Source organism: Sphaerodactylus townsendi, linkage group LG08 (assembly GCF_021028975.2).
Source record: "Sphaerodactylus townsendi isolate TG3544 linkage group LG08, MPM_Stown_v2.3, whole genome shotgun sequence".
Taxonomy (NCBI): domain Eukaryota; kingdom Metazoa; phylum Chordata; class Lepidosauria; order Squamata; family Sphaerodactylidae; genus Sphaerodactylus; species Sphaerodactylus townsendi.
In genome coordinates, this window is record NC_059432.1 from 47087719 (window position 1) to 47112116 (window position 24398).

General features: G+C 41.2%; 1 protein-coding gene across 1 annotated transcript in view; it reads right to left on the minus strand.

Moving 5' to 3' along the window:
* Nucleotides 1-4351, minus strand: part of GPR26 (G protein-coupled receptor 26) — a 29723-nt gene extending 25372 nt beyond the window's left edge. The window contains exon 1 of the mRNA XM_048506186.1: nt 3296-4351. Coding sequence (XP_048362143.1) covers nt 3296-4014 — 719 coding nt within the window. The 5' untranslated portion in view covers nt 4015-4351. The remainder of the gene's footprint in view (nt 1-3295) is intronic.
* Nucleotides 4352-24398: the final 20047 nt, after the last annotated feature.

A 24398-nucleotide genomic window follows, 5' to 3' on the forward strand; every position in this document is an offset into this window, starting at 1 on the left:
ATCAAATCCTCCTCCAGCATAATTTCTGGTAAGGAAAAGGTGCAGAGAGTAAAATATGAACTCCTCCTTTCCACCCCACCCCCATGTGTCAGCTGAACACAAGAAAGTGTTTTATACTGAGTCAGACCATTGGTCCATCAAAGTCAGTATTGTCTACTGAGGATGGCAGCAGCTCTCCAGGGTCTCAGCTCTAGGTCTTTCAAGTCGCCTACTGCCTGGACCTCTCACTTGGAGATGACAGGGGTTGAACCAGAAACAGTGTGTATGCTAAGAAGATGCTCTGTGGCTGACCAACAGCCTCTCCCAGCTCACTGAGGCTGTCCTTTGTTTTTCAAACACAGTCCCTGCAATTGCTTTATGGCTGCGAGGGGAGAACCTCTGTAAAAATGCAAAGCCTAGTTTGGTTCTTGGACTGTATACTAAGCAACCAAGCAAAAAAAAAAAAAGTGGAGGATTACAAGGCCCAGCCTGGACTTCATAAGAGTCTTAAAGTGAAGTGCAAGAGGTGCTACAGCTTAATGAACGTATGTATGTTTACTTAGGGATAAACCTCACTATTCTTAATGACCCCTACCCCCAGGAAAAGGTTTATCGGATTGCATCCTGAATTCAATGAGATTATACTTGGTGCAAAAAGATCTCATGTTGCACCATGGAGCAATAGTTGTTCTTCCTTTGACAATACAGAAAGCCCATAGTAATTTACGTATGGCTGAAGTGCTAATGAGATCATACAGTTTTTTCTCAAACAGAGTAGAAGTGGAGTAGAATTGGATATCTACTGAAATTCTGACACCTCCAGGTGGAACTCTGCTTTTGGGAGGACTAAATGCGCTCCAGTCAAAATGGTATTTTCTCCATGGGCATGGGTTGTATGGTTTCCTGTGGCTGTTGAGCTGCTGATGGAGCATGGTGGCAATGTGACTTCCATATGGCAGGTTTCCTGGCATTTATCCTGTTCCAGTCCCTCCTTAGCACCCAGACAACTCTCTGAGCCACACGGAGACTTTTCAAAAGCACAAATTGATACATTGTTACAGCTTTATGGGGTTGGTCTACCTACAATGGAAGGGACTGGAGACAATCTTTTATTCTATTCTATTTTATTTTATTTATTTTATTTTATTTTATGAAAGCTGAAATTTAGAGAAGCTGGTTCAGATTGTTTTATTGTTATAATCAGAGCCAGCATGGTGTAGTAATTAAGAGTGGTGGACTCAAATCTAGATAACCAGGTTCATTTCGCCAGTCCTTCACATGTAGCCTGCTGGGTGACTTTGGGTTAGTCACTTTGAATTAACTTGGAATGGTTGCCAGATACCACATTCTCAACTGACTGCAATTATTCAGCAACATACATAGAGCATACATGAAAAATGAAGATTGGTATTAAGAAACATCTGTAAGGAAAGAGATTGGTAGAGTAGTTTTTCAGATAATTCTAGTGCAATCCAGTTGCAGGAGGAGTGCTGCAGTAGCCAGAGGTGACAAGACAAATGGAGTGCCATGCCCCCTCTAAAGGGCCTTCAGATGGCATAGCAGGGAGGGAAAACAAAAAACCCTCCCACTGCCTGAATTGCCCCATATGCCACACAGGCTTGGTTATGCCACACTTTTGTGTGGAGTAAAGTCTGCAGATTTGGGGGCCAGCGCTCCTGGGCTGGAAGCTGACTAATGTTGGCTTTACCCCCGGGGAATGCCCCTGCCTGCCTGACCCCCCTCACACCAGCATCCAAGCAAAAACCAGGGCTACTGTGCGGCAGCCCCAACCTCTGTGTTTCACTGCCATGAAGCTGAGGAATGGGTGGCTGCCAGTGCCTTTGCCTTCTCTGCTCACAGTGGTGCCCCTGGCACTGGCGGAGGTAAACATGTCAGCATGGCCCTCTGCCACTCCCTATGTGTGTTCATCTCCCACATCTGGCTTGGGTTGTTAAAAATTTTCTGCACTCTCTTTTTGCCATTTTGCCACTGTTTTCAAGTAAAATAAAATATACAAAGATCCAGCACAAGAGTTTTCAGTAAAAGATTGCCATTGATAGGCAGCAAAACAATTGGAAAAGTAAGGGAAACCTTACATGCTCCATATAAATGAGCCATTCAGATACATAATAGCCTGCTCAAAAAGAGTCTACATGCAAAAAAATTGCTTAATGTTGATTGTGGGAAGAAACAGACTTTCATACTTCTCAACTTATTCAAATGTTTCTGATATGTACTCTTATGAATATGAAATGTTAACACCAAGAGCTGATGCCACCTTCAAATGAATAAATAGCTTCTAGCTAGTTAAAGAAAATCAGTACAGCAAACACTTGCTGATTAATAGCTGAGGGCAGGTACTGGCCAAGTTCAGTCCTGATATGCAGCCAGGTTCTTCAGTAAAGCTACTTCATGGGAAATGAATTCTGTCTATGCCTTCTTCCTTCATCCCTTCACATACCCCCTTCTCTTTCCAAACATTAGCTAAAACTGCTTTAATATGTCATGCACCTGGTCCAGTAAGTTGATCCAAGAATGTATCCATACAAATGCCATAATAGGCAACTCCACCACTTCCCTGCCATTTTCTTATCATTGTGGTTGGTGAAAGCACATATCATTTATAAGAACATCCTTGGAAATGTTACCCCCCCCCCCCATGAATATCTCTGTAGAACTTTGGAGTTTAGCCAACTTAGATAAACCTCTCACTTCAGCATATTGATTTTGTAATCAGGTTTTATTCTCTTGATCTTATTTTTATCTACCACCATTAACCCTCCCCACACATTCCCAATAGTCAACCTTTTCCCTCAAGAGCTTATCCCTCCTGATTCATCCTAGTCCCATCTTCATGCTGTTCCCACGGGATCAGCTGTTCAAACACCATTGCAAAAGTATCTTATTGTAGTTTGCAGTTTGATTCAGTTCCTAGAAAAAACATGAACAGGGCTTTAATGAACAGGCATAGATCTGTTCACTGCTCAGTGAAAATAGCAAAGATTCAGGAACATGCTCCAAGAGGAAATACATTCATATATAAGTTTTTTGATTGCCCTGCCACTCTCAAACATGTCCAAGCATTTATGGATGGCATATTTTGCTACTTGCAGTATATAATTAGCAATTAGCTGTATAACAATGAGAAAAATCAGGAATATAAACATGCAGGTTGGAAATAGGGAAGTGTTATTTTTAAAATAATGAGACACAGATTGATGCAAATTCAGTCTGATATTGAACCTTATCTTGCCATTCCTCAGGAATCCTCAGCAGTACATGCCCTTGCCAGTCAAGGACATAGGTATCTCCTTACCTGGGATGTATGTCCACCAACAGCACAAGGGTCTGCATAGTTATCACGTCAATCCTTTTACAGTGAAAGCGTGCCACCTTCAGCACTTTTAGATATGTGAAACATAGAACAATGAGGGAGAGGAGGAAGCTGAGAGAATGAAAGATCCCAGTGAAAATCATAAACTGTGTCCTGTCCTCCAGTCTCTTGTTGTACAGGGTGCAGGAAGCATAAAGATGATGGAAACCCACCCAAGAAAGAGAAGTTGCCACTATAGGGAAGGACACAGAATGCAACCACGTGTAGCTGAGTATGAGAGCAGCATCTTTGTAGCGCATCTTGGAATGATAGTTCAGAGGAAACACCACTGCTATCCACCTGTCTATGCTGAGTGCTGCCATGCTGAGCATGGAGTTGGTGGTCAAGAAAGTCTCCAGAAAACCCACAATATTACAAAGTTGTTCTCCTCCCAGCGGATGCTTGTAAATGATCCCTGCCAGGGTCAAGGGCATGTTCAAAACAGTCATCAATAAGTTGCAGAAGGTCAGGTTGAGGATGAACAATCCTGGGACTTGCTTGCGGATATCTGTGCTGTACAAAAAGCAGATCAGCACCAGCACGTTGGACAGCAACGACACGAGGATGAGCACCACAATTAAGAAAGCCAGGATCACTTCCCAAATGTTCATGGTGCCTCCATTCACAGGAGGAATGTTTCCAAAACTGTTCCCAGCTGGCATCCAGAAAGCATGGTGTGAGGCACTCTCACACCCTCCTCCTCCTCCCCAGCCTGCTCACACTCCTGCATGCCCTCAGTATTTTTAGAAGAGCTGCAGTTTTTTTCCCCCTGCTGCTGCTTCTTTCCACGTCAACGCTTTTTAGAGACATGCACAAAAGCACGGGGAATGCCCATCAAACTATGAGAAACATTTTTTTAAAAAAATCACCGGGACTGAGCCACAATCTCCTCCTGAAAAAAGCAGCATATTGTGAGAAGCAGCTCTCCTGAGATGTCTAATTATTGGTCCAAAAGCTTCCCAGAAATTCAACCAGTGCATTTATGCTCTTTACCTCTCTTCTTCTCTCTCTCTCTCTGTGTCTCTTTCCTTCTTGCTCTCACTGTTTCCCCCTCCCACCTACACGCTTCCAGGCTGACTCTAACCTGCTTTTATGATCACAGATAAATCCCCCATTAATGGATTAAAGCACACTCACTGCCCATGATTTACTAACATGATTAGATTTGACTCTCCCTCCTCATTTTAATTCTACACACACACACACACACACACACACACACACACACACACACACACACACACACACACACACACACACACACACACACACACACACACACACACACACACACACACACACTAAAATCAGGAAATCAAAAGATTGGACTAGACTTTCTTAAAAAGAAATTCCAGCTTTTAATAGTTAATTTTCAAAGTGCACATATCCTTTATCCCCTATCCCCCTAGTGCATCCTTAAAAAGAAAAGCATGTTTTATGTTGACAAACCTGACTCCAGAAGGTGCCAGATACAAATATATGCCATGAGTGTTTCTGGGATGCTGTTCTTTCAATCCTTTCATTTATGAATTTCAAAATTATTTAATAAAAGATATAAAGCTTCTTTCCCAGAAGGAAAAGCAAATGCATGGAGAATGGTTGGATATAATTTATTCTTATCCCCACCCACTCTGAGTGCATTGGTAATCCTGTTAGAACACTGAGATTATCATGCATTTAGGTTATTTGTGGAGATTAGCATTTTCACAAAAATTAGACTTTTTCTTCTACAGCGTTGAAATATAAGAAATTGATATGATATTACAGGTGGGAAAAAATGAAGGCCAATAGGATGTCTCCAGGAGATTGATAGGGAGTGAAGGATATAAGGGAGAGAATTTCTATCCCCTGGTCACTGAAAGTCCTGTAGAAAACTACCCATTGACTCAGAACCTCCAGCAAATGTTTAATGACCACACTTTTCCTTACAGGTACAAGGACTAAAAACATTGGTATTTTTTATAATCAGAACTCAAATGTTGCACTTTCACAGTTTGCTTAAATATGTATGCTAGGATATTATTCTCTTTATAGTCTTCCGTTTCTCATCATGGAATTCAAAGAGGCACACCTGGGCTTTCAGGAAGTCTCCCATCCAGGTCCTGATCAGTCTCCATTGTCTTAACATCAACATGCCTCCCACCCTATCAAAATAAGTTAGTACAAGAGCTAGGCAAAGATTTAAAGATGTGTGATCATACTTTGTATTTTCTATACTTCTCCCCAAAGCAGTATCTGATATTTACTCTGAAGGCTGAGAATTCTTGTTTAAAAAGGTATAAGCAGTGATTGTTTTTGAACATTGTTCAGAGAAAGGGTCCAAATCCCACCCAAATATAAGCATCCTCTCTTTTTCTGACATCAAATTAGCCCACACCAGCCAACAGAAATGGCAGAGAGACAGTGAGTGATTTACAGTGAACATAAAATAGTTATGCTTTTGATATATCACTGAACTACCGAGGGCATATTTGAGGAAGGATATCTGTATAAGGACAAGAATAGATGCTGACAGATAGAATTGATTATTTTCCATGTAGTTGTGATAACAAACTTCACTTTCCAAGAACAGTCAACCCGGCTGCTTATTCACTGGTGATCTGCCATGCAGCATGGGTAAGTTTCCTCTGGGGCAGAGATTTCTTTACTGATGCAATCCCACTTGCAGTGCCAAAAATACCAGAAGCCCCACAATTAGCCAGAGCAGGAAAACCCTGATGTTTCCCCCACACTTCCAGGTTTCAATCCTTCCAGGTCACACTTCCATCCAACATAAGACTGAAGATTGCTGGCTTTTTTTCAGCCCTTCCTCCCCTTCAGCCCTTGCACCTCTTATTTCACATACCATAGCACAAGATTTTGCTGCTTTATCGGTCATTTCAGTAGAGCTACGAATTTAGACAGAATTGGAGGAGTAGAGGCAGGTAAGGATTATATATACTATAGAAAGTGTTGGAAGAAAGACTTAAAGTTGTGTACATGTTCTAATGGGTGAGTGAGTATGCATAAGAAAGAAAGATTGTTGGATTGTGAGTGTGAGTGAGTGAGAGAGGAAGATGCTGCATGTGTAACAATGAAGATATGTAGCTTCTGTGCATGGGGTAGAAGGAAGCTTGGGTGTTCTGCAGAGGCGTAGCTCCAAGTGAACAGGGGGGTACAGGACACACCTGGCATGCACCCCTGTGGGGGCATGGTGTGGGGTGGCGTTCTGGGGTGGGATGGGGGCAGAGGACACACCAGTGCACCAGGCGCGTTTCCCACTTGCTATGCCTCTGGTGTTCTGGAGTTCAGTTAATAAGAAAGAATTTTAGGCAGAGGTAGATAAATAGTTTATTTCATTAGGGAGAAAGAACTAGTTGAGCCATATGTATATGAATGGGGTTTGTTGGTATGTGAGATAGCATAGACAGAGACTGGGGTCATGATAAAACCCAATTTTCTGCTTTGATTGATTAATTAATTAATTGAATCAGGCAATATACAGAATTCAAACTATGTGCCACTGAATGTACTGATGGCTAAAAGCACAGATGATTTCAAAAGGGAGTAAGACAGATTCATGGTGAATATGTCCATCAGTGTCTACTAATCATACATATAGATGTTCAGGCAATGCCTTCCCAAACTGTCTATCATCCTGCTACAGAATAACACTGTGGTGTGTAACAGTTTCAGCAAGGGCTGAAATTCCAAAAAGGTGCATTGACGTGTACAAACATAAATGGAAGCAAAATTCCTCTTTTCAAAGAGGGAAAAAAGTGGAATTAATGGCTGTATACTTTCTTACAAACCTATCATTGGCTATGTTCTTCTTCTAACACCCTATTATGGGTGTCCCTGCCATCTGAGATTGAGCAGGTAGCAACTTGGAAGAAAGCCTTTTTGATACTGGCACTGAAACTCTGGAACCCCATCTCCCGAGTGACTTGCCTGCCCCCTTTTTTTGCCATCTACTGCCAGGAGCTGAAGACTTTTTAGTTTCTTCGGGTGTTCCCTCAATGATCCTTTCTTCCTTCTCTGTTTTTAATAGTTGCTATTATTGTGTTTATGAATGTGTATTTTATTGGATTGTATGTGTATTTTAACTTGGTTTTAGTAGTTTTAAAGATTTGTTTGCTGTTTGGTTTTAATAGATTTTACAATGTGTTTTTTATTTTATTATGGGTTTTTTTCTTCCAACACTAGAACTGGAAGGAGGGGAGGACTGAAACTTTTTGCATCCACTTAATGGGATGGAGACATCAGTGATGCTATGAGGAAGTTGGGTCCTTTGAAGCTAGACTCAGGATAATGTTTTGCTGCTTTTGAGAAGCACCAACATCAATAAGGGGCTTTCTTTGTGTACACCAAGGCCCATCAAAGTGAGGAGCAGTTTGGAATCAGAAAAGGAAGTGTTTTTTATTTTTATTTTTTGTTTTGTTTTTACTACTAGCTAAGATTGGCTAGTGGGGGCGTGGAGAGGAAGAAGGCTGGATGTGTCAAATTCATGTAGCCAATCTGATTGTAAAATGAAACATAGCAACATATCTGCAGGGGTCGCGGGAGAGAAGTAAGATTTTGTTTCAATACTCTTTGGAAGGCAGGCAGATTCAGGTGAGAGGAAACAGAAGTAGATGCTAAATCATGATACCTTTAGAAAACCCAGATATGACTAATTAAAGTTTGGAAGAAGTAAAAGCCACTGGAATTTTTACTGATTTTGAACAAAATGCAATTTACTAACTAACTTATGATCTTGACTATGGAGGTGAGCTTTATGAGATTGTTATGGGGACATAGCACTAATTTAACTGCTGAATAAGAGAATGGTTTAAATTCTGCTTCTAGACAGTACTGACAGAGCAATATATCAGCAACAATGAACATGCTTCATACAGAAAGAGCAGATGAAAACTGGGCTTTTTTATTGCTTATACACTGCTGTGAGCAAATATTGACCTTTCTCACTATATCTCACATCAGAGAGGGGAATGTTTGATTGTATCACTAGTGTCTGTAAGTAAATTACTCTCTCGAAATCAGTGTTCTCATCTTTACAAAGTGAACAATAATGACCCATCTCACACTATGAGGGCTTTTCATTTTGTTGCTCTCAGCCTACCTGTCTTCAAGACTTAGAGAATGCCAATGTCATGACTGTTGCTTTTACAGAGTGTTGCTCTTTTTAGTGATTTATTTATGCCCAGATTGTCACAAAGTCTTAGTTTGCTTCATTCAATTAAAGGAATACGAGGCTTTCAGGCATACCGTTGCTGTCTCTGGCCTTTCTGCCCTTTTGGACAGGGTTTCTTTTTAAAAGACAGAAAGAGAGAGAGAGCTTTTAAGGTAGTCTTAAAAATCAAATCAATCCAGCAGCAGCAGCCCACGCAAATCTTTGACTGGAAAATGTTCTGTGGGTGGATCTGTGGGGGTGGAAGGTACTGCTCATTCTGTGGACAGTTTCTGAGTTTTATTCCATATGACCAATTATGTGTTGAACTGTGTTCATTGTCGACTGTTATGCATACATACAGGGCTGTTGCAAGTACATTCACTCAATAGTACCTATTCAGATAAATAAATTCTCTCTCTCCACATGATATAGTTATCAGAATTTTTGAAAAGCGTTTAATATATAAACAATCACTCCTGTTTCCAGGGTAAGAATATGGTCCAGTTAATAATGGACCCACGGATTCATATTACATAAATATATAATTCTCCTGAATTTAAATTCTTTTATTTTACTCAGTCATTTCCTAAAGTGTGCCATTTTTGATAGGCATGACTAAAAGTGTTTCCAGTGGCAATGCCAGAATTGCCTTTTGTAATTTTGTTTGTCTTTTTATTTCACCATTAGTATGATGCAAACTTGGGGTCAGTAAGCAGTTGCAGATGATGGGGGATTTAGAAATCCAAAATTTTCTGTCTGTGATTCTGCATACGTTAAGGAAGTTGAGCACATTTATCTATTTTTCCCTTTAACTGAAATGTAACTGCTATTAACTCTCTTGCATTTTTGTGGCATTTTCAGTTGTAATCAGGACAAATTTAAAGAGATTTTCACCTCTTCTTTAGTCCATTTTATGAAGTTATATATTTTTACATATCTAGGGAGTTCTTCCAGTAGATGTCCTTCCAGTCGATGTCTGTATGTGGTCTTGTTGGTGTGCTGACATTGTCCATACAGTTGGCTGCACTGATCTTTCTCTAGACACTGAATCAGATCTTTCACAGCAGCTGTTTTCTATAGTATTCTTGATAGTGTTAAAATTTAGGAACACTGGAACAGGATATTGCAAACCCTTAGAGGAAAAGCAGTGTGTGATTTGATCCCATGAATCTTCTTTCATAAGGTAGTAGTCAAACTCTACGTGTTGCCCCCGGGCGCCACCCCCTCCCACCGTACTCCTCCATTTTAAATTGATACCTATTGTTCAGAGCAGCAGTGGCATAGTGGCTAAGAGCAGGTGCACTCTGATCTGGAGGAACTGGGTTTGATTCCCAGCTCTGCCGCTTGAGTTGTGGAGGCTTATTGGGGGAATTCAGATTAGCCTGTGCACTCCCACACATGCCAACTGGGTGACCTTGGGCTAGTCACAGGTTTTCGGAGCTCTCTCAGCCCCACCCACCTCACGGGATATTTGTTGTGAGGGGGGATAGGAATGAGATTGTCAGCCCCTTTGAGTCTCCTATAGGAGAGAAAGGGGGGATATAAATCCAAACTCTTCTTCTCTCTTCTCAGAGTTGGGGCATTAAAAGCAGTTTTATTTCAAGGGGCTGATAAATGACCATTTCTTTGTTGGGCTGATGACTCAGAATATTCCTTTGATGTTTCCTTACTGGTGCCAGTTGTTGGGAGATAGTCTTTGAAAGCTAACCCTCCCTATTAAGGACAAGATGCAGCTTTATGTATGAAGGAACAGTAGGTTTGGTTTGAAAGACCCAGAAGTAAAGAGAGAGGGATACTAGGTCTGTTGTGAGTTACACTCTATATATTTCAAAATAAAACAAATACTGTATATACTTGTGTATAAGTCGACCCGCATATAAGTTGAGGCACCTAATTTTACCACAAAAAACTGGGAAAACTTATTGACTCACGTATAACTCAAGGGTGGGGAATGCAGCAGCTACTGGTAAATTTCAAAAATAAAAATAGATACCAATAAAATTACATTAATTGAGGCATCAGTAGATTAAATGTTTTTGAATATTTATTTCAAAAAACCCCCAGTAAACCAGCTCTGTAAGTGGAAAGGATGGCCAAAAAGAACAATATGGTACTAACATAAACAGAGTATCTTTAGGAGACTCTCCTGATGATACCAGCCAGGTTTGGTGAAGTTTGGTTCAGGGGGTCCAAAGTTATGGACCCACAAAAGGGTAGCCCCATCTACTATTAGTTCCCATTGGAAACAATGGGGGATGGGGGCACCCCCTTTGGGGGTCCATAACTTTGGACCCCCTGAACCAAACTTTACCAAACTTGGCTGGTATTATCAGGGTTGACACTTGATGATACCCTGAAATTTTGGTGCTGCTAGCCTAAAAAACTGCACCCCCAGTGGCTGACAAAGGGAAAACTCTAAAATATTTTTTAAAATATACCTCAGTAGTATATAAGTCGAGGGGGGCTTTTTCAGCAAAAAAAATTTGCTGAAAAACTCGACTTATACATGAGTATATATGGTATTACAAAACTACTAGTAGACTTCAGTGCATCATCTTCTAATATGAACCAAACTTGGGTTGAATTGCATTGTTCTCCAAAAACTGTAATGTCCTTACACTTCAAAGACTGGAAATGACTCTGTCCCCTTCATCCTTTCATTTGAAATATGAAATGGTCTTCTCAGAGCAATACCTCAGAGGCTGAAATAAAAAGAGCAACTGGCTAACAACAGGAGCAAAGGTGCAAATTGCATTTCATTTGCATTGAAGGTGATCAATTACATGAAAGGCAGCGTACCTCTTACCTGCAGAGATGTGGATAAAAGGACATAAAAATAGACATCAAATAGTAATTAAAAAGACAACAGCAAAAGAGCAGCAATGACTTACCGCAGCTTCCATTGCTGTTGGGGAAGGGACAGCCTCCTTGATGGCTGCTGCCTTCCCTGTGGCCTTGCAAGCTCACAATTGCTCGCAAGGCTTCAGGCTTGCTGTGCCATGTATGCATGGCAAGTCTCAGGGGCGCCAAGCAGTGATGCTGGGCGCCCTGACGTCACTGGGGAGGTGGGTCAGGGTGGCCTAATAACCTTCCCATTTGCCGGAGCAAACATGTTTCCCACCCACCTCTCCCTGTTTTTGGCCTTATGTTAATGCATGGTTGTTATGTTAGAGGGTTGGTGGATTGCGCATAGGGGACTGATCTTTAGCTTGGGGTCAGCGGGCGAAATACCTGCTTTATTGGAACCTCCTTATGAGGTTTGGGGTGGAGCAAGCCAAGGGGTAACCTGCCCAGACATGGGCTTCTATGGCTTGCGCCTCTGGCAGCAAAGAGTCTTCAGGAAGTGGCAACCGCCCATCTGGAATCTCACAGCTGCTCCAGCGTGTGACAATTTTTCATCAGCAGGCATGCTGTAGAAAAATATAGGTGTCTGGGGGACAGCAATCAGGCTGCCCAGTACACAGATCAGACCCACATGCTGCACCTTACGCTTTGAACCAATTTTTACCTTGACCCAATTTTTGTTAATAAAATGGCTATGGCCAACTTTTACCACACAAAAAGAATGTTGTACTCACATTTATTCATGGAAAGGCTAGGAGGGTTATTAGCTACTTCCCTCAAGCAGCAAAAGAAACCACACAAATTGCAGAATTAAAAAAGTAGGCCAGAATAATAGGCCATTCATGTAAAGGAAACTTCAAAACCAGAAATCTTAGAACTTGCCATACTCATTGCACACAGAGAATTGCACAGCATTGCAGTTTCTCAGAATATCTGTGTCATTAATATGGACATAAAAGCCACAAGATTACTACTGCTCCCATCAGTCCTGATGTCCCGGATTTTTCATGGAACATCTTAGATTCTAATAACTCCCGAGTCACAAATCCCTTTGTGGCTGCCACTATTCCCACATTTAAGTCTGGTGAAAGGATAAGAGCTCAGTAGGATGTTTTGATCTTCAGACCTCATCATCTTTCCCTATGAGTAATGGTTGGAGCTGCCAGCATGACTCACTTGCAGGTGCTGTAATGACATCACCAGTGACTAGAAGTGTTGTTATCATATAGTCTGTGATGTCCTAGCATTGCCCAAAACTTCATGGCTTAATCATAGAATCTTGACTGAATGAAAGAGCATTATCAATGACACACTGATGCCACTTCTAGTCATGCCGGAAGCATATGGGGACCCAGAGAAGTACTAGGGAAAATGGAGCCTGGGACAAAATCTGAATATGGGCGGCCACCCTCCCCCACCATGACCAAACAACATTTTTTTGCACCAGGTCATCTCAAAGTCACCATCACATTATAGAACATGCCCTAACACACAAATCTGAACATACCCAGGGCTCTCTAGTTTAAACAACATTGAAAGTGATGCTATTTTTGAAGGGGGGAATCCACCCTGAAACAGCATCACTATTAATGTTTTTTAAACTAGAGAACCCAGATTCTCCTTTTAAATCCACCTTAAAGTGAGACTCTGGGCTCCCTAGTTTAAAAAAACATTGAAAGTGATGCTGTTTCAGGGTCGATTTCCCCACCCCCACCCCCCAAATAGCATCATTTTTAATGTTGGTTGTTGTGGGTTTTCTGGGCTGTGTGGCCGTGGTCTGGTAGATCTTGTTCCTAATGTTTCACCTGCATCTGTAGCTGGTATCTTCAGAGGTATATCACAGAGAGAAGTCTATTATACACTGGTTCCAGACTTCTCTTATAACAGGCTTCTCTCTGTGGTACAGCTCTGAAGATACCAGCCACAGATGCAGGTGAAATGTTAGGAACAAGATCTACCAGACCATGGCCACACAGCCTGTAAAACCCACAACAACCAGTTGAATCTGGTTGTGAAAGCCTTCAACAATACTTTCAATGTTTTAAATCTAGAGAGCCCAGATTCTCCCTTTAAATCCGTTCCAAAAGGCGTGGATTTAAAGAGAGAACCTGGGGAAAATTTGAGGGTGCATGTCAGGGGAGCAATGTTTCAGCTAACAGTACCAAAATGTTAGGCTATCTTCAGGAGACCCTCCAGATGAAACCACCCAGGTTTAGTGAAGTTTGGTTCAGGTGGTCCAAAGTTATGGACCCTCAAAAGGGTAGTCTCACCTACCATTAGCACCCATTGGAAACCCAATGGTATGGACTCCCTGAACCAAACTTCACCAAACATGGCTGATACAATCAGGAATGTCTCTTGACAATTGCCTGAAAAATTGGTGCCACTACCCTAAAAACTGTGCACCCTGCAGGCCAACAAGGTAAAAACACAAAAAATACCCCCCCAAATTAGAAATGAGCACAAATTTTTCTCCGCCTTCAATGGTGGGCACCTGGGACATTTGTCCCCGGATGTCCCCATTGTATCCATACCTCTGGTTAACAAAAGGGCAGGGGCTCGGGCTTGCCTTACTGTTACATTGAGTTCTAGGATGCAGTCCAAGAATAGGGCTATGCTCAGTTCAGGTTTTGGGGTTTTGCCATAACGCTTGTCCTTACTTGAACCCCAAACCTAACTTTTTATTTGTATTCTATTTATTCAGTCATAAATTGTTCTGAAAATTGTAACAAAAACCTGAAACCTAAAACTGACCATAACCCTATTCTTGGACTGCGACCTAGAACTCAACGTAACACAAAGGCAACTCTGGGCCCCTACCCTTGCCTTAACCTTAACCCTAACTTCTTATTTTTATTTAATGTTTTCAGACATAAATTGCTCCCCAAATTGTAACAAAAAATAAATTAAATAAAAATAATAGGTTAGGTTTAAGGCAAGGGCAGGAGCTCAGGCTTGCCTTAGTGTGACATTGAGTCATATGGCCCAGTCCGAGAATAGGACTATGGTCAGTTTCAAGTTTTGGGTTTTTATTACAATCTTGAGAACAATTTTTGATTGAATAAATTAAATAAAAATAATAAATTAGGTTTAGAGTTAAGGCAAGGGCAGGGACACTGGCTTGCCTTAGTGTTACATTGGGTTCTAGGGTGCAGTCCGAGAATAGAGCTATGGTCAGTTTTAAATTTTGGGTTTTTGTTACAATTTTGGGAAGAATTTTTGACTGAATAAATTAAATAAAAATAATCAGATAGGGTTAGGGTTAAGGCAAGGGCAGGGGCTCAGGCTTGCCATAGTATTACATTGAGTTCCATGGCGCAGTCTGAGAATAGGGCTTTGGTCAGTTTTAGGTTTTGGGTTTTTGCCTTAACCCATGCCCTTGCTTAAACCCCAACCCCCAACCCTAACTTCTTATTTTTATGTTTTCAATCATAAATTGTTCCCAAAATTGTAAAAAAAAATCAAATAAAAATAATAAGTTAAGGTTACAATTAAGGAAAGGGCAGGCACTCAGGCTTGTTTTAGTGTTACATTGAGTTGTAGGGCAAAGCCTGAGAATAGGGCTATGGTCAGTTTTCACTTTGGTTCTTTGTTAAAATTTTGGGAACAATTTATGACTGAATAAATTGAAAAAAATTAAAACATAGGGTTGTGGGTCAGGCAAGAGTAAGGGTTACGGCAAAACCTCAAAACCTGAAACTGACCATAGCCCTATTCTTAGACTGCACCCTAGAACTCAATGTAACACTAAGGCAAGCCTGAGCCCCTGCCCAGGCGCTAACCGTAACCCTGACATATTATTTTTATTTTATTTATTCAGTCACAAATTGTTCCCAAAATTGTAACAAAACCCCGAAATCTAAAACTGACTATGGCTCTATTCTTGGACTGCGACCTAGAACTCAACGAAACACTAAGGCAAGCCCGAGCCCCTGCTCTTGCCCTAACGCTAACCCTAACTTATGATTTTAATTAATTTTTTCAGTCATAAATTGTTCCCAAAAGTGTAACAAAAAATAAATTAAATTAAAATGAAACGTTAGTGTTGGGGATAAGGCAAGGGCAGGGGCTCAGGCTTGCCTTATTTTTTCCATTGAGTTCCAGGGTGCCGTCCGAGAATAGGGCTATGGTCAATTTTAAGTTTTGGGTTTTTGTTACAATTTTGGGAACAATTTATGACTGAATAAATTAAATACAAATAATACATTAGTATTAAGCTTAATGCAATGGCAGGGGATCAGGCTTGCCTTAGTGTTAGGTTGAATGCTAGGGCGCAGTCCAAGAATAGGGCTTTGATCAGTTTTAGGTTTCAAAGTTTTGTTACAGTTTTGGGAACAATTCATGATTGAGTACATTGAATAAAAATAAGTTAGGGTTAGGGTTAAGGCAAGGGCAGGGACTCAGGCTTCCCTTAGTGTTACGTTGAGTCCTAGGGTGCCATCCGAGAATAGGGCTATGGTCAGTTTTGGGTTTTGGGTTTTTGCCTTAACACTTGCCCACGCTTGAACCCCAACCATAACTTTTTTTTGAATCAGGGTTAGGGTTAAGGTTAAGGATAAGGCAAGGGCAGGGGCTCAGGCTTGCTTTAGTGTAAAGTTCAGTTCTAGGGCTCAGTCCGAGAATAGGGCTATGGTCAGTTTTAGGATTTGGGTTTTTGTTACAATTTTGAGAACAATTTATGAATGAATACATTAAATTAAAATAATAAGTTAGGGTTAGGATTAACGCAACGGCAGGAGCTCAGGCTTGCCTTAATGTTACATTGAGTTCTAGGGTGCAGTCTGAGAATAGGGCTATGGTCAGTTTTAAGTTTCAGGTTTTTGCCTTAACAGTTTCCCTTGCTTGAACCCGAACACCAATATTTTATTTTTATTAAATTTATTCAGTCATAAATTGTACCCAAAATTGTAATAGATACCTGAAACCTACAACTGACTATAGCCCCATTCTTGGACTCCGCCCTAGAACTCAATGTGACACTAAAGGAAGTCTGAGCCCCTGCCGTTGCATTAAGCCTAACCGCAATGTATTATTTGTATTTAATTCATTTAGTCATAAATTGTTCCCAAAATTGTAAGAAAAACCTGAAAGCTAAAACTGACCATAGCCCTATTCTCAGACGGCGCCCTAGAACTCAACATAACACTCAGGCAACCCTGAGCCCCTGTCCTTAACTTAAGCCTAACCCTAATTTTATTATTTTTATTTAATTCATTCAATAATAAATTGTTCACAAAACTGTAACAAAACTCCAAAACTCCAAAACCAGTTTTCATTTGCATTGTTTTCCCAGCTCTGTACACCTAGTCCTACTACACTGAAGGTCTTTGCTATCTGATTGAGTTGTTTTTCAGATCTGGCAATCTTCCATGGATCTCAGGGACAAAAATGGATTATAAATGATGATGAAGTTAGAAAATGGGATTTCTGAATCAAAACTGTAGCATCCGTATCAGCATATTACTCTATCAATAGCTGTCCTATTTTTCACATAACATGTACTAGCCACTGGCCTCAGACATCACCTCTGCAGAACAAGTAGCTATTCAAGGGTCCATCCAAATCCATTAAAAGGAACATTAGCATTAGTGTGTCAAATCCTGGACTCTAATCAGACAACACTTGCGGGCAAAATTATGTTAAAAGGCCCTCTTGTAGTAATCAGACAGCAAAATTACAATGATGCCTTTCTTGATTTAGATGCTCACTTGAGCAGGTTAAGAGTTTGTTCACTAATGCATCCTGTCCAAAAGGTTTACTTTGTCTTGCTTTGTTTTTCATTCCAGTTTCTCATGATATGTGTGCCTTCTCTCTCTGAATGATGATGCAAACATATACTTTCCCACATCACTCTTCCTAATAAACTGCTTTCTTTTTCATGTATTGTCATTTCTGTGTAATATTGTTATCTCTTTTGTTCATTAATGGATACAGCTACTTGCTGTGAGACCTTATTAAGTGTATTGTGAATGGCTTTCACTGTTGGAAACTCTATTGGATTATGTTGACAAGAACAGAAGAGCAAAAACCCTGAAATTAGAAAATTGAGCTTTTAATCCTCTTTAAGAATATCTGCTGCAACTGTTAAGCAGCCACTATATACAGGATAATAAATGTCTTAACAAGCAGCAAGGCTTGGATGAGGAGAAAATAAGAAATCCTATGGAGGGTGGAAGGAAGAGGAGGAATAGGATTACATCAAAAGGAATTGTCAGGTTGTGATAATTTTACCATCTGGAAGAGCTTTCACAAGATCATTTTAATCCTTGGACCTAGGGTTGCCAGTTTTTAAACTGGCCCATTGTTTTAGTGAGAACATCTGGCCTCTGAACTTCTGCTGCCTACGGAAGAGGAGGAAATCCAATGCTTGGCTGGCTATCACCACAACTATTCATAATAATGAGCAGTGGATCTGAGCTTTGGATTTGGAGGTCAGGTCTATCTTCCACTGAAAATAATGGATGTTTCCAAAAGTCAGGTCTATCATTATACAGAGCTGTTCAGCAGTGCATCTGTCCTTTAAATGTTAAAAGACCATCATTTTCAGTGAGGAGAGATCTGGCATCCAGAGTCCAAGGGCAGGTCTACTGGCCACTATTTTCAGTTCTAAAATTTGAAGGGGCAATATTCTACGAAACAGCTGGGGGCCAGGGCAAGCTTCTTCTCCCTCCTAACTTCTGCTGTCTCAAGGATGGGGAGGATAGGTACCAAACATCATTTTTTTAAAAGGGCATAATTTACAGATCCTAAAATCCTGAAACTCAAACTTGTGTCCTAAGCCAATTCCAAAATTTAAAACATCACACACATTTTCACTATAAACAAAAATCATGCTCTTTTTTTTAAAAAAAGCTAATCTGTAGTTAAAACTAAAATTTTGAGATACACAGCTCTACTAAATTGCAACTATTTACTAATAATGGACATCCATTTCTGTAAAGGTAACAAAACATCCAATGTTCTGCAAAGAATTATTAGCTATTGCACATTGCTGCCATTTTCATCGAAAGTAGACATTCTATTCAACAGGTCCAAACTTTACTATGATGAAAACCTTTTCCTTGTCTCTTTTGACATTCTCCCAGCTTGCTCTTTCTTTTAAACCAGACATGTTATTTTCTTCTTCCCCAGCCAGAATAAAGCTTTGAAGACAGTGTTAGGGAATGGTCTATATAAAAGTAACTTTCCCTCTTGGATACACTATATTAAATGACAGAAATCCCCCCAAAGGCATATGAAAACACAGTGGGGAAAGTCAGCTTTGAAACCAAGCTTGCCACGGCAGGAGCATGTATCCTGAATAATCACCCAAGAGACAGACAGAGACCAGCTGCCACACTAGCTGCTTTCAAACACGGAAAGACAATGGCAGAGCTCTGCAAGTTCTGCTTCAGGAGAAACCTATGGAAAAAGACAAATCAAATATCCTCCTGCTATGTCCAATTTATATTGGAGATCTCTGGGAAAGAGAGTGTTCGGTGCTTTTTGCCCTTATGTAAAATATGGATGGTTTCTTGAAAGTATTAAACTTCTCTATCTCCATCCAACAAAAATTATCTGCATGTAGCAAAATAATTCCTTTGATGTGGATCTGACTTGCAGATTAGATCCTGAGTACAGTAGGGATGGGGGTGTTGGAGGGAGAACAATTATACAATATGGGCTAGTATTGTCGAAGGCTTTCACCGCCGGAATCACGGGGGTGCTGTGTGGTTTCTGGGCTGTATGGCCGTGAAAGTTCGCGAAAGATTAGCAAGCATTCTTCTTCTGCTGAGCATTTTTTGCCCTGCCAACCACAGAGATGCGTGAGCATGGAAACGTCAGGGAAGAGCCGAATAGCAGCCCGAAAACTCACATACAGCAAATCTCTGAATATGGGCTATAGATCGCTTCCTACCTAAATATGTATAGCTACTGCTGAAGGGATCCCTGGGTTTAGTAATTTACTTGCATTTCAATATCACAATATCTGTTTTTTTCATGTCCCTTGGGCCCATGATGCTGGAAAATTTAATGCACGGTTTTTCTCTGGATTCTTTATGGCCCCTTCCGCACACGCAAAATAATGCATTTTCAAACCACTTTCACAACTGTTTGCAAGTGAATTTTGCCATTCCGCACAGCTTCAAAGAGCACTGAAAGCAGTTTGAAAGAGCATTATTCTGCATGTGCGGAATGAGCCCTAGTTTAACGAGATGTCTGGTTTAACTTCTCCCCGTCCAGCTATTGACTGCATCAACCAGGTAATATGAGGGAAGGCAGAAAATCACTAGCCATCTCTCCACTGTGCTTGCATCTAGGTTCTGTTGAGACTGGAACCCTCCCCTCCCCAATTTCCTGTTGCCATTGCTGAGCCTATGAAAGAGAGGCAAGGCAGCAACCAAGCACCTCTCATTCCATCATGCCAGGAGCCAGCTCAGCTCAGAATCCCCTTCCTGTAAATCTGTAGATATTTTACTTCAATTGTCATTTATATCAGAGTTGTGATGCCTAAAGAGCCAGTTTGGGAGTCATGTTTTGGCTTAGAAATCGGAGAAATTATCATGAATAATTTACAAATAACTTGGATGACTCAGGAACTTAAATTTGTCCTGATACTGTTGGCTCTGACCAAAGACAGCCCAAGACATTTTGGTGCCTGAGGCAAAAAAAGGCACCCTTGATGGCAGAAATGTGATGATAAATTATACAACAGACTATACACCCAAGACTTGCTCTTTTGCTCAGCTTAGCCCAGTATATATTGTGTGTGGAGTTTTTTGCTCTTGAAGGACAACATTGGAACAGTCACTGCATTACCTAAAGCATAAGCCATATGTTATATAAACGCACATGCACAAATGAGTATATGAAGGATATGAAAAATGTGCTCCATTTGGCAATACTGCAACCAGCCATAAAGTATGCTCTCAATCATCCAGCATTATTTGAGATGCACAGATCCCTTTGAAGGCAGGGAAAGCAAAACATAGAGTCTCTTGGTTGCTAAAACTGCAGATTAGAGATGTGCATTCAAAATGTAAGTAATCAAAATCCAAATAGAACCTATCCTATTTGTTAACCTTGAAAGGCTAACCAATCCATATCCAAATGAAATTACCCCTGACTAGGAACTAGACAGGGCACATCTAAATATTATGTCTGTGGTTGCAAGCTGTTTTCCACTTCTGTTTCCCCTGTAACTTTCTGTTTTCCTGGGGCATTTTGGCATAGGTGAAAGGCAGTGTAGGGAAAAGAGTGACTCAGCATATCATGTGTGCCTGACATATAGCAAACACAAACTGCAACTCAGAGAAGTTCACACCAAACAAAATCCTTCGTATTATCACTTGTGGGCACAGAAAAGCTTTTTTTGTGAAACACTCCACTGAAATGAAGGCTTGAAAAGGCTTTCTTGATTGGGCATACATGTCTGAGGTATCCTCTTATTTCTCAGATATGCTTGCAGGTAAAGACAAAGCGTAGCTGGGAGAAGCTACAGTCAAAGACCAGGTTTTGCCCAGTTATATCACACCCACTTGCTTTGAAGCCAGGAGAGACAGACAGAGCGATTCTCAATAGCAGTGCCAGTACCAGTTGTGGGCAGGATTGGGCAGATGCCAAGGGCCAGCCTTGCTGTGAAATAATTGTGGGTTTTCTTTCTCATATTGAAAATTTTATACCACAGTAAAGTGAAAAATGGCTACTTTATTACTTTATGGTGATGGATGCTAAATTGTTACCAAAGTATCAAGAGACTATTTGCCCAATTTAATGACACCCCCCTCTTTTGTTAACAGAAAATTAGTGGACCAAGGAGAAATTTTAAAAATTTCCACATGTCACAGAGACACCAGGAAAAAGATCTTGCAAGCACTGTGTTGGGCAGGATGACAGAAATGCATGGTTTGTTGGTGTCTAATATATGTGCCCAGAACTGTGATAATGGTGTCGAAGGAGTGGAAGAGATGACAAAGGAGAGCAAGATACAAGGATGATAGTTTATTTAGCTCTTCTAGATGTGTTTCACAATTTGTTTCATCAGGGAATCTTCTATAGAAATGTTTCAGTTCACAGGTAGTAAATTTATGGTTCCTTTGATTCAGTGCTCAGTGATAAAATTAAGTTCCCCTCTTTCTACCTGATGGTCCCAAGTGAACATCTTCAGTATGTTGGAACTGTTCAGTTGCATAAGCATGTTGGATGGATGTTGATTGACCTCCTCACTTTAACCGATGACTGTGGAAAAACTTTTCCATAGACCTTGAGGTTCCTCCAGAACACTATTTGTAATTGCTTTTTTACAAATTGTGCCAATTTTATTGAATAGTGCACCAAATAAAATCATGGAAGGCATATTTTCTTCTCTCTGGTTTTATAAATAAAAGTAACTAACTAATGTCCCTTTCAAATTGCCCTTGTCATCTGTTTCAACAGCCAGTTCCTAATGGATATTTTTTGTCATTTCAGACACAGTAGTTATGGCTCCTGACTTCTAATAGATTTTTAAAAATCTTTTCAGAAAAACCTGCTTGTGTCCCTTTGCCATCCCAGGGCTCATTCATTTTTTATGAAAATTGCTTTCTCCCATTTTCAGTTGTTCCTTCTGAATTGTTGCCGTGTGCTGCTTAAAGTGTTGGAGTGCTTCTGAAAAGATTGCTCCCCCCCTGCCATTTTCCACAGTGCATTCTTTTTCAGGGGGTTTTATTTGCGGGGGGGGGGGGCATTCTGAGATTTGTACTATAGTGTTATAACTGCATAGCAATTCAATGCATCCAAATACTGGTGATATAGCACTGAATTACTATATCATCAGAATTTGGATGTCTTAAAATGCCATAGTGATGTCTCAGAACATTTTTTTTTAAAGCTGAAAAAATATTGCACGATGGAAAATGTGGTGCCAGGTGGGGGGGGGGGGGTGGAAGAGCGGGAAGAGGTACTGTTTGAAATGGCCAGAGTGCTTCAGAATGCTTTAGAGATGGTTCAAACACATATTGAAGTGAGCTATATGAAATACTTGTCTCTGTGTTGCCTTGCTCAGAAATGAGCCAACAATGGATGGCATCCAGTTTAGAATGATAATCTGAAAGAGGTCCAAGAAAGCACAAACTTCAATGATGAAGCAAATTGAGATGGAAAAGAGAATGGTTGAAAAAAAAGGCAGAGCGAGTGGGAAGGGTCAAATGGAAAGGGTGCTATTTGAGGAGAAAGAGGTCATACCAAAGGGGACCCATTTATACGGTTTCACCCAGGACTCATGCAAACCTGGAGCTGTCCCTTCTCAAGAGAGTTAGTGGTGGTGGAAAGTGCCATCAAGTTGCAGCTAACTTATACTAACCCACAAGGCTTTCAAGGCAAGAAGAAAACAAAAGGCCGCTTTCCGGGCAAGACGTAAAAGCCTCCTTGCGCTCCCCACAATGCCGCCAAGAGCGTGCGGGCGGCGTAGGCAAGATTTGCGCAAGCAATATGCAAGCATGCTAACGGGAGAAGCGGAGGCTTCGGCAGACGGGCAGGCGGCTCCAAGCGACGAGCCGCTTCTCTGCGCCTTCTCCCCGCCCCACTCATGAGTGTCCTCCTGCCGGCTAAGCCTGCGAGGCGTCGCAGCCCGCCCATTTCGCTGCCCCTCCGACCCCTGGAGGTCGGAGGACAGGTGTGGGCTGGGCTGGCGCTACCTCGCAGGCTTAACGCAGGAGGACACTGTGAGTCAGGGGGCGGAGACGGGAAGACAGCGTCTTCCAGGCCTTGATTAAGCGCAGCGCCCCGCGGAAGACGCCTTCCCAACAAACAACCCTTTAAAGCGTTGGTTAGTTGTTTAGGGCGGCTTCTGACGCCGCTTCCCTGGGGGGGAGGGAAGAAGAGCCGTCAGGTAAGCAGCATTGCAGCAGCGGGCCGCCTTCGTGCGAAGCGTGGGCGACCTGGGGGGGCGCCTTTTTTGGCGCCCCCAGGCAGTCATAAATGGGCCGTGCGGAAACAGCCAAACAGAAGTGGTTTTGCTATTGTCTGCCTCTGTCTACCGATCCTGGGCTCCTTGGTAGTCTCCTATCCAAATACAAACTGGGCAACCGTGCTTCGTTTCCAAGATCTGATGAGACTGGGCTAAACTGGGCCTGGATGTTCAAGGAGTTCAGTACAATTACAGTCTTCTAAGTTCAAGTCAATGAATTTAGAATGGTATAGTTCAGTTTAAGGTTGCTCTGTTTTTATTGTAAACACAAACAAAAGAGATGAAGGATCATTTGAATCTTTCAGATTCAGAATCTTTCAGATTAAGTTTCTTTTCCTTTCTCCCTCAGAAGCACCTTTATTTCTTAAATCTTGAGCAGCATAATTCTAAATCTATTGTTTAAGGCTATAAGGACTGAGATAAATTTTGCCACTGCCAACATAACCTTAGGATAAATAGGGAATTAACTCAGGCACAGAGCTATTAGTCCAATCTGTTAGAGGAAGAAGACTATAACTTCTTCTTAGTTTTTCACAAAAATGTTATTCCAGGAGCACCTGTGCTAAAGAATAAATAGAACCAGAAGAACATGGTCAGGTTCTTTTCCAAATACTGTAGGTTCATATATCTACCTTGCATAACCATAGAAAGATTGGCAGTAGTATAGCAAGAAAGAAAAAGCTCTAAAGAAATGAGTTGTCAAGAAATAGGTATGAGTAAACAAGCAATGTGGAGGAGGAATTCCAAAGAATTAAGACAAGCAAATGTGATAAGTACTAAACGATGAGCTAATGTAATCTCCTTAAAATGCTTTTTTTTAATTTCAGGGAAAGTCTATGATTTCCCAAGATCTTTTTTATGTCCCATGATATGCCAATCAATTACATTCCTAGGGTGGAGCCAACTTTGGACAGGCCTTCCAACCCAAGAACACCCCATTTGCTGATTGCTACTTATGCCTATTATACCTATTGGGCTGCATAGAGCCCTTTCAGAGCAAAAGGTAGGCTTCTATTTTATTTTACCTTTATGCATCACTGGGAACCTTCATGATGATGACACACCTCATGCATCATCTCACAACTACAACCTCCTCCCCATGGATAGGGCTTACAGTTACCGAG